Source organism: Heteronotia binoei, chromosome 1 (genome assembly GCF_032191835.1).
Source record: "Heteronotia binoei isolate CCM8104 ecotype False Entrance Well chromosome 1, APGP_CSIRO_Hbin_v1, whole genome shotgun sequence".
NCBI classification, from domain to species: Eukaryota; Metazoa; Chordata; class Lepidosauria; order Squamata; family Gekkonidae; genus Heteronotia; species Heteronotia binoei.
Genome location: NC_083223.1, coordinates 6,450,046 through 6,465,714, shown reverse-complemented (window position 1 = coordinate 6,465,714; position 15,669 = coordinate 6,450,046). Strand labels below are relative to the sequence as shown.

At 42.5% G+C, this 15,669-nt stretch overlaps 1 protein-coding gene across 1 annotated transcript in view; it reads right to left on the bottom strand.

Moving 5' to 3' along the window:
• Positions 1-15,669, bottom strand: part of LOC132585696 (serotriflin-like) — a 39,070-nt gene that overhangs the window by 19,544 nt on the left and 3,857 nt on the right. The window contains exons 2-3 of the mRNA XM_060257568.1: positions 15,198-15,314; positions 9,535-9,622 (exon numbers count right to left, since the gene is read on the bottom strand). Coding sequence (XP_060113551.1) covers positions 9,535-9,622; positions 15,198-15,314 — 205 coding nt within the window. The remainder of the gene's footprint in view (positions 1-9,534; positions 9,623-15,197; positions 15,315-15,669) is intronic.

Here is a 15,669-nt window from a genome sequence, read left to right as displayed (position 1 = left end):
GGCTATATGAAGGATTTGAGGTTGACTGATATATGGAGATTGTTACATCCTACACTCAGGGAATACACATTTTATTCAAGGGTTCATAACCTGATGTCTAGACTTGATTTCTTCTTGTTATCTCCCGATTTAATTTCAAAGGTGAATACTTGCGAGATAATCCATTCAACAATCTCTGACCACAATATGGTCCTGTTAGATATTCACTTGGCTCTTCAAGAAAAACCAAAAACAGCTTGGTGCTTTAATGCTACTTTGTTAGCGGATGACACATTTGTATCACAAATGCGAAGAGAAATCAATGAGTTCTTTGAGATAAATGAAGGCTCGTCATCTTCTAGATCTATAGAATGGGAAGCATTTAAAGCAGTGATCCGTGGGAAAGTTATTGCCTATACTGCACATAAAAAAAGAACAAGCGAAGAGCGGCTTGTATCTCTGGAGAATGAGATAACTCAGGCTTGGACAATAATGTATCAAAGCCCAAATGTGCTATCCTATAAATTGATTCAAAATTTGAATTATCAAATTAATTTATTAAAATATCATACACTTGAGCAAATCATGTACAAATCTCGTCATCAGCACTGGGAGTCAGGTGATAGAATAGGAAGAATATTATCAAATAAATTAAAAAGGGAAAAAGCTGATAAAAAAATCATTGCGATTAAAAATAGACAGAATAAGATCTGCATAGATTCACAGGAGATTGTTAACTCTTTCTTTGAGTTCTATCAACAATTATATAATATCCCACAGATAGCAGAAGAGTCACAAATATCTAGCTTTCTGAAATGGGTAGAACTAAGTAAATTAAATAGTGAACAAAAAGTGGATCTTGCGCAAAAAATAACTAGTCTAGAGATTAAGGTCGCAATTGATTCCTTAAAACGCCGTACAGCCCCTGGCCCAGATGGTTTTATATCTGAATGGTACCTTGAATTTCAGGATGTGCTGATTCCTAAGTTACATCAGTTATATAACTCTTGGTATCAAAATGACTCTATACCAGAAGTAATGAATGAGTCTTTGATAATCGTGATCCCGAAACCCAATAAAGATCGATTGGAATGTACTAGTTACAGACCAATTTCTCTAATTAATCTTGATATAAAAATCTTAGCAATAATTTTGGCTAATCGGGTTAAGAGAGTAGCGGGGTCTTTGATACACAAAGACCAAACAGGATTTATGTACGGCAGAAATGGGCAGGACAATATCCGGTTGGCATTAGACATAATTGATCTGCAAAGAGATTCTATGGAAAACTCAGCGCTAATCTCTTTGGATGCTGAAAAAGCGTTCGATTCAATCCATAAGAACTTTATTTTTTCGGTTTTATCACATTTGAATTTTCCTCAATCATTGATAAAATGGATTAAATTACTATACCATAATCCATCATCCCGATTAAAAATTAATGATAATTTATCACCTCCTATTCGATTAAATCGCGGTGTGAGACAGGGGTGTCCTCTCTCACCTCTTATTTTCAATTTGTGTATTGAACCTTTAGCGGCAGCCATTAGAAAATCTAAGGACGTCATAGGGATTAAATTTAAGAGTTTGGAATATAAACTTGCTTTATACGCAGATGATCTATTGCTGTTTGTGTCGAACCCTGAGCATTCTATCCCAGCTGTAATGACAATAATTGACAATTTCGGCAAGTTAGCTGGGTATAAAATAAACTGGTCTAAATCTGAGCTGATGCCATTAGGGCGTGGAAGTTTAGATTATAGCTCTTTCCAGTTAGCAGTTACAACAGGGCAGGTGAAATATTTAGGCCTTTTTTTGCCCAACGATCTATCGCAGCTAGTTAAGATTAATTTAGATAGGGTATTAACCAATATAACGACAGATCTAGAAAGGTGGAAGGGCTTGACCCTGTCATTATGGGGGAAAATTAATACTTTAAAAATGTGCATATTTCCAAAATTAATTTATATTTTGAGAGGCATTCCTATTCTAATCCCTAAGAAATGGTTCAATAAAATCGATGGGATCCTATCTAAGTTTATTTGGGGCTCCAGTCGACCTAAGATCTCTATGCTTAAGCTTCAGAGAGAGGTGAAGGAAGGTGGTTTTGGGGTTCCGAACCTGTTATTATATCACAGAGCCCTTTTATTAGCTGCAGTTAAATGGTGGAATCTTGTCAGCTTGGATAACGCACCGACCTGGGCATCGCTTGAGGGCGCAATGATATTTCCATTGGAGGGATGCTATGCACTAGGTTCGACGTTCTCTGTGATAAAACATCCACTGAGATCAATTACTTCAGCTAGAAAAGTATGGGAGCTGACACTGAAACTGGTTAACGCTGACCCTTTCTCGCATGAAAAAGCCTCTTTGTGGGGCAATCCTTTAATTAAGATAGGCAATAAGCCGGTTTTTTGGCTTCGGTGGATGCACGCCGGTATTGTTTCTTTGGATCAGTTAAAAAATCAAGAGGATGAGTTTATTGCACACTATGAACTTCCAACTCAAATAACATCTTTACCATTATATCAGTGGAATTTTATGCAAATAAAACAAGCCTTGCGAACTGTGTTCGGGCCTGATGCGTTGGCGGCATCACAGTGCCCGCCATTGTTTGGTCAACTGTCTGAGGCATTTGAGCAGAAGAAATCCAATTTAGTGTTGTATAATATACTGAAGGAGATTACAATACCTGACCTATCTGCACTAAATCAAAAATGGAATCTAGAGGTTCAATGTCACGTGAACTTGGACCAATGGGAAGATTGTTGTAATAAAATTAGGAAGTCCACTCTGGACATCAGGTTGATAACTATACAACAGAAAGTATTGCATAGAGTTTATTGGACCCCACTTCGTATGTTTAAGAGAGCAATGCTATCCTCAGCAGAGTGTTGGAGATGTAAGAGCAGAGAGGCGAATCTCACACATATGCTATTTAACTGTGAGGTGATTCAGAATTTTTGGCAACAGGTGTTATTGAAAATAAAGGATACAATTAAACGTCAACTACCATGGCAAGATAGTCACTTAATACTAAACTTTTTTCCGAAAGAATGGAAATTAAAGAAGGGGCAAAAATTATGGTTAGGAAGGGCTCTGTTGATAGCAAAACGCCAAATTCTTAAACACTGGAAACAAAATGATGTAATTCCAATTCTTCTTTGGGAAGATGACTTATTGAAACTTGCAGCTTTTGAAAAAATATCGTTTTCTGGTCGTAGACAAATGTGTCGTTTTAATGAGATTTGGAGTCCATTTATGCAAATGATGAATGTTTAGCTGATTTGATTTGATATCGTTGTAAACTGTATCGCTTTACTTTTCTTGTATTCACTATATGAAAGTTAGGTTGATGTTCTTCTTTCTGATATCTATTAATGTTTAACTTGAGTAACTATTGTAATTTTATGCACTGGGGTTTCACATGTGGGGTTTTTAAAACAACAATAAAATAAAAAAAAATTAAAAAAAAACACGATAAAATGGTCCCAAAATCTGCAAAAAAATATTGATTTGGAACAATGGTCTACTTTTTGGAGATTGAATTATAAGATTATTAAACCGGTAAATTACAGAGAAAATGTTTTTAAGCTTTATCACAGATGGTACATTACCTCCCTGCAGCTATCTAAAATTAACCAATCTATCTCACCCCTGTGTTGGAAATGCGGCTTAGCAATAGGCTCTTTTTACCACATTTGGTGGAACTGTAAGGTCTCCAAAATTTTTTGGAAAAGAGTATATGACAAATTAAAGGCAATACTATCATCAGAGTTGCAGTTTAAACCGGAGGTGATGTTGTTGTCTTTTGTTAGGAAAGTAATATCTCCTGAGGATGAATATATGACGGTATATATTCTCACGGCAGCAAGGATAGTCTTTGCCAAATATTGGCGACAGAGGAATTGCCCTGAAATGAATGAAGTGGTTGACAAAATTCTTAATGCTGCCGAATTGGATATACTTTCGAACATGTTAAAAGGAGAGTCCAAAACTGAAGCTACTCTGAAATGGCTCAAATTTTATAAGTGGTATGAAGCAAAAGAAAGGATTAACTGCTTAGCATAAAATCTAAGGTATACAGGGTTGCATATGTATATTTTGTATATAGAAACTAGAAGGAAAGGAAAAGGAAAATAATAATAATAATAACAATAAGCGAAAGATAATTAATTGTTTGCATAACTCTATTTGATTTTTGGTTTTGATAGAACCCTCGGACAATCCTCCTTAAGGATGAATGTATTGCCAACTAGTATGGTTATTTTGCTGTTCACTATTATTGTTATTTGTTACTGGCTGTTATATATTGTTCGTTTAGAGTCAATTAAAGAATTTAAAACTTAAAAAAAAAAGCAAAATTGTAATATAGTTTGTTTACAAGAAGTACATATCAAACAAAAGGATTACAAATGTTTATGGAATAAGCAATTGGGACTAGAATTTCATTCATTGGCTGAACTGAAGAAAAGGGGAGTGATTTTGTATATTAAGAATTGGACCCAAAATTAGTGTTTAAAGATAAAGATGGAAGATTTGTAGCGGTAGAAATAATATTAAATGCAAAAAACCCCCCGTTGTTACTGGGACTGTATGCACCAAATGGAGCAAAGGATGCTTTTAAAAAAGACATTATACAACAATTTGATAAAGTGACGTATGATCAAGTTTTGATAATGGGGGACTTTAATGGAACAATTGAGAACACACTGGATAGGTCTGGGGGGGGGGGGAATAATAAGGAAGGAAAATTGCCAAAGTCTTTTTTTGAATTGGTCAAACAAGAAAATTTGGAGGATATATGGAGGAAATTTAATCATGAAGTGCGGGACTATACCTTTTTTTTCAGCAAGACATAAAACTTTTTCCAGAATTGACATGTTGTGGGGTACTAAAGATTTAGGCCTTATAACAAAGAAAATAGAGATTTTACCTAAAATAGGGGCTGATCATAACCCAATAATGTGGATTACAAAATTGTCTAAAAAGTCGAGAAGATGGATAGTGAATGAAGATTTACTACAGAATAAAGAAATAGTGACATCTCTAGAAAATGAAACTGAAGCTTTCTTCCAAATAAACGATAAAGAAGATATAGAATTTCAAATAAACAAATAAACAAACAAAAGGAATTGCAGAGGCTAACGGGTTGTGAAGTTACCTCTAAGGTAAAATATTTGGGTGTGGAGATAACAATGAAGAATATTCATTTGTTCAAAAATAATTATGAGAAGCTATGGCGTAAAATGGATGAAGATATGTTAAAATGGAATAAACTTAATTTGTCATTGCTGGGCAGAATAGCTGCAATTAAAATGAATATTCTACCAAGAATAATGTATTTGTTTCAAACTATCCCGATTGTGAAAGACAGTAAACAATTTAATAGATGGTAAAGAAAAAATTCAGAGTTTGTGTGGGCTGGGAAGAAACCAAGGATTAAAATGAAAATTTTAACAGATGCAAAAGAGAGAGGCGGATTCCAATTACCAGATTTAAAATTATATCACAAAGCAGTTTGTTTAGTGTGGATAAAAGAATGAATGATGCTGTTAAACAAAAAACTCTTAGCGTTGGAAGGTCATGGAAATAAATTTGGCTGGCACGCTTATATGTATTATGGGAAAAAAAAGATGGATGGTTTTTTTCTCACCATTATATAAGAAATAATTTGTTAAATATATGGATGAAATATAAGAAATATGGAGATGAGAGAAAACCGTTATGGATAGTGCCAGCAGAAGTAATAAAAATAACAGCTGAGATGGGTGAAGAAAAGTGGTTGTCATATAATCAACTATTAAAAATACAAAGTGGCAAAATAGAATTGAAAACTGCTGAAGAGCTGAATAATAAATATGATTGGTTCCAAATGTAACAAATAAAGAGCTTGGTGGATAATGATATTAAAACGGAAGAAATAAGAAAAGAGCAAACAGAAATGGAAAGTTCTGCTTGGAGAAAATGAAAAATTAATTTCAAAACTATATAAATTACTTTTAAAATGGTCTATGGAAGATGAAGTAGTGAAATCTCAAATGATTAAGTGGGCAATAAATGTAAATAAAGAAATACAGATGGAAACTTGGGAATATTTGTGGAAGTATGAAGCTTTTGACGTGTCATAGTATTAAAGAGAACTGTTTTAAAATGATGTATAGATGGTATATGACTCCTAAAAAGTTGGCAAAGATGAACAATAAGATGCCAGACAGATGTTGGAAATGTAAAAAACATGAAGGTTCTTTCTACCATATGTGGTGGACTTGTGAAAGAGCAAAAAAGTATTGGCAGATGATTCAACAAGAAATGTCTAGGATATTGGGATATGAATTTAAGAAAATTGCAGAGACTTTTCTGTTGGGATTACACATGGAAAAATTTCCAAAAGAAGATAAAACTATAATTTGGTACTTTCTTTCAGCTGCTAGGACATTATATGCACAGTTGTGGAAGCAAGAAAAAATACCAGAGAAATGGGATTGGATTGTAAAAGTTATGACATGGAGTGAAATGGACAAATTAACAAGAATTTTAAGAGACTATGACTTAGAAGTTTTTAAGATGGAGTGGAAAAAGTTCAGAAGATATGTAGAAAAAGAGTGGAAAATAAAAGGACATTGGACAATTTTTGATAATGATTAAGCCTTAGAAGGAAGAAGAATGTAAATTTTTGTTTTTATTAGTTAAGGGTACCTTTTAATATTAGTATTATAAGTAAATAACACCGGCGGGGGTCAAGTAACGGGGGGAGGGGTGGTTAGAAAGTAATATATGGGATAGATAAAAAGAAGTTATTAATGATGCGGGAATAAGATATTGTTACCATATGTTACTAAATAAAAATTGTTTTAACCGGAATAAGTTATTAAAACGTATACGGTTTTAATCCCTAGATGATGTTACAATTACTTCTTGATTAGCACTGTTTACTGTGATGTTATTGGATGTTAGCGAGCGCCTTGCATTTCTGTTTGGGTCGGGTTAAGATATCAACGCCGTGTGGTGGTGAAGTGCCGAATGCCTCCATTAGATGCTGAAAGCCTGTTTAAAGAGCCAGTTTAGAGAGTCAGTTTGGTGTAGTGGTTAAGTGTGCGGACTCTTATCTGAGAGAACCGGGTTTGATTCCCCACTCCTCCACTTGCACCTGCTGGAATGGCCTTGGGTCAGCCATAGCTCTGGCAGAGGTTGTCCTTGAAAGGGCAGCTGCTGTGAGACCCCTCTCAGCCCCACCCACCCCACAGGGTGTCTATTGTCGGGGGAGAAGACATAGGAGATTGTAAGGCACCCTGAGTCTCTGATTCAGGGAGAAGGGCGGGGTATAAATCTGCAATTCTTCAATACTTCTTAAACAGTTCTGTCTTGCAGGCCCTGTGGAACTGTGGCAAGTCCCACAGGGCCCTGATGTTTTCCAGGAGAGTGTTCCAGACGGTAGGGGCTGCCACCGAAAAGGCTCTTGCCCTGGTGGGGGACAGCAAAGCATCCTTTAGCCCGCGGATCATTAAGAGGTTTTGTGACCTTGATTGTAGTGCTCTCTGAGGCTCATGTGGGGAAAGGCGGTCCCGGAAGTAGGCAGGTCCCAGGCCATAGTTAAGAAGGGACTGCACCATGTGTCTAAGCAAAGGGGAGGGTGTTCCTTCCACCTCCCTATCTCCCAGCACTTTGCAGCCAGCAGTTCCATCCACGCCCCCTCCCTGGCTCATGCCACACAGTTTCCTCCTCCCCGCTCCTCTCCGCCTGCTGTTTTTGCTGCTGCAATGCACTGTGCCCTGCTTAGCTCTCCTGGCTCCGGCTCAGCCATGCCAAAAAGAAAAGAAAAAAAAGCAGGGTGCACCCTGGCGGGAAGAGCCCCGTGGCACAGAGTGGTAAAGCTGCAGCACTGCAGTCGGAGCCCTCTGCTCACGACCTGAGTTCGATCCTGGCAGAAGCTGGTTCAGGTAGCTGGCTCCAGGTTGACTCAGCCTTCAATCCTTCCGAGGTCGGTCAAAGGAGTCCCCAGCTTGCTGGGGGGAAAGTGTTGATGACTGGGGAAGGAAAGGGCAGACCACCCCGTAAAAAGTCTGCCGTGAAAACGTGAAAGCAACATCACCCCAGAGTTAGAAACGACTAGTGCTTCCACAGGGGACTACCTTTACCTTTACCCTGGAAGGCTCCCTAGGAGTTGGGGGCCCTGCCTGGAAGACAGGAGCAGTGCCCCCACAGGCCCCTCTGTGGCTACAGACCTGTCTCTAGGGTCTTCAGCAGAGGTCTTGTACATACTTCCTACCTGGCCCTTTTAATAGGGGTACCAAGATTTGAATCTGGGACATAAGAACATAAGAGAAGCCATGTTGGATCAGGCCAACGACTCATCTAGTTCAACACTCTCTGTGTCACATAGTGGCCAAAGGAACCAAGGGCTATCAGGAGGTTCACCAGTGGGGCCAGAAGCCCTCCCACTGTGCCCCCCAAGCACCAAGAAAACAGAACATCACTGCCCCAGACATAAGAACATGAGAAGCCATGTTGGATCAGGCCAACGACTCATCCAGTTCAACACTCTCTGTGTCACATAGTGGCCAAAGGAACCAAGGGCTATCAGGAGGTTCACCAGTGGGGCCAGAAGCCCTCCCACTGTGCCCCCCAAGCACCAAGAAAACAGAACATCACTGCCCCAGACATAAGAACATGAGAAGCCATGTTGGATCAGGCCAGTGGCCCATCCAGTCCAACACTCATAAGAACATAAGAGAAGCCATGTTGGATCAGGCCAATGGCCCATCCAGTCCAACACTCATAGGAACATAAGAGAAGCCATGTTGGATCAGGACAATGGCCCATCCAGTCCAACACTCATAAGAACATAAGAGAAGCCATGTTGGATCAGGCCAATGGCCCATCCAGTCCAACACTCATAAGAACATTTGAAAAGCCATGTTGGATCAGGCCAATGGCCCATCCAGTCCAACACTCATAGGAACGTAAGAGAAGCCATGTTGGATCAGGACAATGGCCCATCCAGTCCAACACTCATAGGAACATAAGAGAAGCCATGTTGGATCAGGCCAATGGCCCATCCAGTCCAACACTCATAAGAACATAAGAGAAGCCATGTTGGATCAGGATAATGGCCCATCCAGTCCAACACTCATAAGAACATAAGAGAAGCCATGTTGGATCAGGACAATGGCCCATCCAGTCCAACACTCATAAGAACATAAGAGAAGCCATGTTGGATCAGGCCAATGACTCATCCAGTCCAACACTCTGTGTCACACAGTGGCCAAAAAAGCCAGGCACCATCATGAGGTCCATCAGTGGGGCCAGAAGCCCTCCCACTGTGCTCCCCAAGCACCAAGAGAACAGAACATCACTTTATGTCAAGCAGTATACTTTCTGCATGCCAAGCAGTATACTCTACCACTGAGCCACAGCCCAAAGGGGGATAACACGACTGAACTATTTTTCTGTGCTTTATGTGAAATGTTTGGAATGTTCTCTCTGGTGCTACATAAATACTCAGATAATTACAAACGTGCCTGGATACTTGTGCATATGGACAGCTTTACTTACTGACGGTTCTTTGGTCTTTCGGGCTGTGCTCAAACACACATCGTCTCGCCCAGCGTCTAGCATTCTCCGCTGCGGCAGGATCCCATTCCTAAATGAAGAAAGAAGAAAATCAACGACCCAAGTGGAACGCATGGTGTGAAAATACCAGTGCCGGATTAAACCCTGTGGAGGCCCCTAGGCAGTCGAAATCTTGGGGGCCCCCTTGCAAATTATCTCAGATTCTGAGTGCCCGCCCCACTGCCTAGGGCCCCCGCTGCAGCCTGCAGGCCCCTTCTCAAAAGCCCCTTTGACAAAGCTGCGGGGGAGAGGCAAAGAGAGGCAAACTTGGCGACAACGCCAGCAGTAACCGCACCGGGCAAGTTGGGCAGAGTGGCTCAGTTGCTGGCCATTGTACCATAGAGTTTTCCCTCCCAAATGGCTAGAGCGTCCAGGAAAACCAGAGTTTTCCCGGAAACGGCTAGAGAGGCCGCCGCACGATGTTGCCGGTGTGATGACATCACTTCCAGGTGATGTCATCGCGCTGATGATGTCGGAGGAGATTACCCCCGCCGGCACGATGTGGGCCAGTGGGTTTCCCCTGCCCAGACCGGGGGGTGGTGGTTGTGGTGGTGGTTTGGCAGCCGTAGGTAAAGCATTATAATTTGTCAAGATGAAGGCACTTCAGAATTTAGGGAATTCTAAAACACCCATGATTTTATACCAGGTAAGATTGTGCCTGGGCTCTTTTTGCTTGATGGACTACCAGGGTACTTATCAATCACTAAAGCTTTTTTAAAATTGGAACCTGCTCGAATGTTTTTCAAGACCCATTTGTAAAGTATCTTCCTTGCGACACAGCGGTTAGAGGGTTACTCTAGGATCTTGGAGATTCAGGTTCAAATCCCCACTCTGCTGTGGAAGCTTGCCGGGTGACCTCGGCCCAGCCTACCTCACTGGGTTGTTGTGTGGATAAAATGGAGGAGAGGAGAATGTCAGGGTAGAGGAGAAAGTTCGGGTAGCAGGTTGTGCCAGGTTGTGCTTTGGGGTCATCCTTCCTGAGTTCAAAATGGGTGAGCTGGAGGCTACAAATCTGTGAGCCAGAACCAGTTTGGTGTAGCGGTTAAGTGCGCGGACTCTTATCTGGGAGAACCAGGTTTGATTCCTCACTCCTCCACTTGCAGCTGTTGGAATGGCCTGGGGTCAGCCGTAGCTCTTGTAGGAGCTGTCCTTGAAAGGGCAATTTCTGGGAGAGCTCTCTCAGCCCCACCCACCTCACAGGGTGTCTGTTGTGGGGGGGGAGAAGATGTAAGACAGAGGTGTCAAACTCATTTGTTATGAGGGCCGAATCTAACATAAATGAGACCTTGTGGGGCCGAGCCATGTTGGGCTGAGCCGGGCCATGTGTGTACCTATTAATGATTAGGTAGCAGAGATATAAACTTTATAAAGGACACAGACAAACAAAAAGTTTTTTAAAAAACCCATAAAATACTAGCTGTCGGTCTTAAATGTGCTTTCTTTATATTTCTCCCATGGAGCCCAGGGAACTGGACAAAGAAAGCTCTGGCTCTTTCCTTCCTACCCCAGGGAACCAGGAGAGGGAGGAGCCTCAGCCAATAGAAAGAAGAGAGGCTTGGTGGAGTAGCTCTGCTGTGTGATTGAGAGAACCTGGCAAAGCAAGCTCTCCCTCCCTCCCCAAGGGAGGAGCCTCAGTCAATGAAGAAAATACAGGTTTTGCTCTATAGCTCCTCTGTGATTGAGCAAGCCTGGCAAGAGAGAGGGAGAAGGAAGCAGATGACAGCTAGTTGCTCAGGGGCCTAATAGAAGCCCTCCAGGGGCCTGATTTGGCCCCCGGGCGGTATGTTTGACACCCCTGAGTAGGAGATTGTAAGCCGCTCTGAGTCTCTGATTCAGAGAGAAGGGTGGGGTATAAATCTGCAGAGGGGTCATTTTGTAGAAAAAGAGGTACCAGAGCTCATTTCCACAACTCACTTGCATATGCCACGCATCCATGACATCACCGGAAGGTATACTAAATTATATCAGCTCAGCAACTACTTTCAAGTGCTTCTTGAATTTGATTTGTCATCATAAATGCTTACTCCCATCATACTTTTTAAATGACTTTCTCCTATGCGGTCACAGAGGCATGAGTAAGATTTCCAGCTGTCTGCTTCATATGTTCTCGTTACTTTCTCAATTTTTGTGGGGGAATGGCCTTGGGTCAGCCATAGCTCTCGCAGGAGTTGTCCTTGAAAGGGCAGCTTCTGTGAGAGCTCTCTCAGCCCCACCCACCTCACAGGGTGTCTGTTGTGGGGGAGGAAGGAAAAGGAGATTGTGAGCCACTCTGAGATTTGGAGCGGAGGACAGAGTATAAATCCAATGTCATTATTATTATTATTATTATTATTATTATTATTATTATTATTATTATTATTATTATTAATAATAATAATTAACTTATTTATTTAATTTACCTTAAATTTGTATGTGCCCACTCCATACGGACTCTAGGCGGCTATTATTATTATTATTATTATTATTATTACTACTACATTGTAATCAGTGTTCCCTCTAAGCTGAGTTATTGTGAGCAAGCTCACGGGTTTTTTAGCCTCTGGCTCACACATTTTTGTCTTCGCTCAGGAAAAATGGCCCCAAGCAAGCTAATTTATGCAGTAGCTCCCAACTTTAATGCCAGGAGCTCATGAAGTAGAATTTCTGCTCACAAGAATCCACAGGTTAGAGGGAGTACTGATTGCAAATATAATGAAATAATTATACAACTCACGGCCTGGTTGCTAACAGGCCACAAACCAGTACTGGTCCACTGCCTGGGGGTTGGGGACTCCTGATTTACACTCCCCCCCCGCCCCCAGCAAGCTGGGGACTCATTTGACCGACCTCGGAAGGATGGAAGGCTGAGTCAACCTGGAGCCGGCTACCTGAACCCAGCTTCCGCTGGGATCGAACTCAGGTCGTGAGCAGAGGTTGGACTGCAGGACTGCAGATGACCACTCTGCGCCACGGGGATAGACGATGGCATTTTTTTTGTTAAAAAAAAAATGGTTTCCCTCAGTTGTGGCACCAAAACTTTGGACCTTTCTCCTGGCCAAAATTTCTCTCTCTCTCTGTTGGTTCAGGTGGGGTGGCCACCTTGGTCTAAAGCAACAGAACCAAGTTTGAGCCTAGAGGCACCTTTAAGCCCAACAAAAGGCTTTATTCTGGGTATAAGCTTCAGCACGCGTGCACACTTCTCAACATCCTCTGGCAGGGAATTCCACATTTTAATCACTCTCTTGTGTAAAGCAGTGCTTCCTTTTGTCTGTCCTGAACCTACTGCCCGTCGGCTTTGTTGGATGCCTTTGAGTTCTAGTCTTTTGAGAAAAGGAGAAAAAGTTCTCTTTGTTAACTCTCTCTGCCTCTTACATCATTGTCCAGGGCTTGTTTTTGCAGCAGGAGCTCCTTTGCATATTAGGCCACACCCCCTGATGTAGCCAATCCTCCAAGAGCTTACAGGGCTCTTCGTACAGAACCTACTGTAAGCTTCAGGAGGATTGGCTGCATCGGGGGTGTGTGTGGCCTAATAGGCAGATGAGTTCCTGCTGCAAAACCCCCCCTGCAGGTGTCTCTCCTTAGTCAACTCTTTTCTAAAGTGAAAAGTCCCCGACTTTTCAGTCTTCCCTCAAATGGCTACTCTCTCGGAAACTTCCTATCTTCTTGCTGATGCCTTCTCAGCATGGCTTTCTTTGTCTTGGCACTGAGAGAACAGGGTACACCTCCTGCATCGCCCTCCATCCTAGCTAGTTGAACTAGATTAGAATCCTATCTCTGTCCTGTCTGGAATGCTTACCGTGAAGGACTCATATTAGGTTTCGAAGACAAAAATGGCTCCGTGTGTAACTTTCTAAAGCAGCATAAATGCACTCAGAGCTTTTTTTGGAACAGGAACTTCTTTGCTTATTGGACCACGCCCCCCCCCCCCCCCGATGTAGCCAATCCTCCAAGAGCTTACGGGGTTCTTAGTCCAGGGCCTACTGTAAACTCTTGGAGGATTGGCTACACCAGAGGCATAATATGCAAAGGAGCTCCTGCTAGAATTCCACCCCTGCCTTTGCATATTAGGCCATACCCTCCTGATGTAGCCAATCCTCCAAGAGCTTACAGGGCTCTTAGTCCAGGGTCTACTGTAAGCTCCAGGAGGATTGGCTGCCTCAAGGGTGTGTGGCCTAATAGGCAAATGAAATCCTGTTACAAATAAAGCCCTGCATGCCCTAGGTAATTCCTCTAGAGTTGCCAACTCTGAGTTGGGAAATTCCTGCAGATTTGGACGTGGTTCTTGGGGAGGTGGGGAGGTCAGCAGGGATGGAATGCCAGAGAGTTCACCCCCTGAACCAGCTGTTTTCTTCAAAAGAATTGCTTTGTCATCTTTAGACCAAGGGCTCATTTTGTAGTGGGAACTCCTTTGCATCTTAGGGCACACACCCCTGATGTAACCAATCCTCCAAGAGTTTACAGTAGGTCCTGTATGGAGAGCCCTGGAAGCTTCAGGAGTATTGGCTACATCAGGGGTGTGTGGCCTAATATGCAAAGGAGCTCCTGCTACAAAATGAGCCCTGCTTAGATCAGCCATTATTCCTGCAGAAATACAGATCCCACAAGGAGATTGGCAACCCTATACACTATGCCCTGAGCTGTCTGCTAATATACTCTGTCACCACAGGTCATCCAGAACTGAGTACAAGGGCTGGCAGTAGGAGGGCACTGGGAGCTAACCCTATAGCAGGGGTGTCAAAAATGCCGCCTGGGGGCTGAATCAGGCCCCTGGATGGTTCTAATCAGGCCCCCAAGCAACTGGCTGTCGTCTGCTTCCTTCTCACTCTCTTTTGCTTCCTTCTGCATCACAGCTTGCCTTGCCAGGCTTGCTCAATCGCACAGCAGAGCTACAGAGCAAAATTTCTATTTTCTCCATTGGCTAAGGTTCCGCCCTTGGGGAAGAAGGGGGGGTGGGTGGGGAGGGAAAGCTTGCTTTTCCAGGCTCCCTCAATCACACAGCGGAGCTACTGAGCCAAGCCTCTCTTCCTTCTATTGGCTGAGGCTCCTCCCCCTCCTGATCCTCTGGGGAATGGAGGGTAAGAGCCAGAGCTTCTTTTGCCTAGTTGCGTGGATCACACGGGAGAAATACAAAGAAAAGACCTTTAAGACTAATGAGCGTTAATGTTTTAAGCATGTGTTTTAAGTTGTTTTTTTCTTTTTAAAAAATTGTGTTTGTGTCCTTAAGTTTAAATCTCTGCTGCCTGGCATTACATTTTATGGCCCGGCTCAACAAGTTCTCATTTATCTTAGATCTTGCCCTTATAACAAATGAATTCAATACCTCTACCCTATAGCATCTGCTATGGTCCCAGCTGGCAGCATCCCCCTGGGGCTGCAGACATGAAACATTCTGAAATTCAACTCCTGTTACCTGCTCCTACAAGCTTAACACTCGGTCCACTGGATTACGCCACATTTTGGGAGACAGTAATGCCAAATAGTTCGCCCTGTGTGAAGAGCGGGGTGCGTCTTCTTCAGCATCTTTCTTGGGAAAACACGTAGAGCACATGTTTTCTGCAGCCAAAGCGTGAGGTTCCAGCGTGAGTCCACGGACCGATCGTCTGTTACTATAACTCCTCCTCTCTTACCATTCTCAGCATGTTTTTGGCAGGTGGATCCACACTTCTCCGGAGGGCATTGTGCTTGTCGGTAACTGCCTTTTGCTGACCGGCATTTCGGGTTGACAAAGAATCGAAGTTACGATGCTAAAAGGAGAGAGCATCATGTAAACATTTATCTTGCGCTTGATGATACAACTAAAAACTATTTCCACTATGTCAGGGGTGGCCAACGGTAGCTCTCCAGATGTTTTTTGCCTACCACTCCCATCATCCCCAGCCATTGGCCATGCTGGCTGGGGCTGATGGGAGTTGTAGGCAAAAAACATCTGGAGAGCTACCGTTGGCCACCCCTGCACTATGTCATTGAATTCAAACGCGTGCAGTCTGATTTTATTTTTCCTCTCTTGGGGGCTCTTCCATAGTCTCAGTTTTTTTGTGTCACTTCTGCACCCCGATTACTTTGGGTTCCCCCCCCCCTCTTTTCCACATCTCTTCGGCT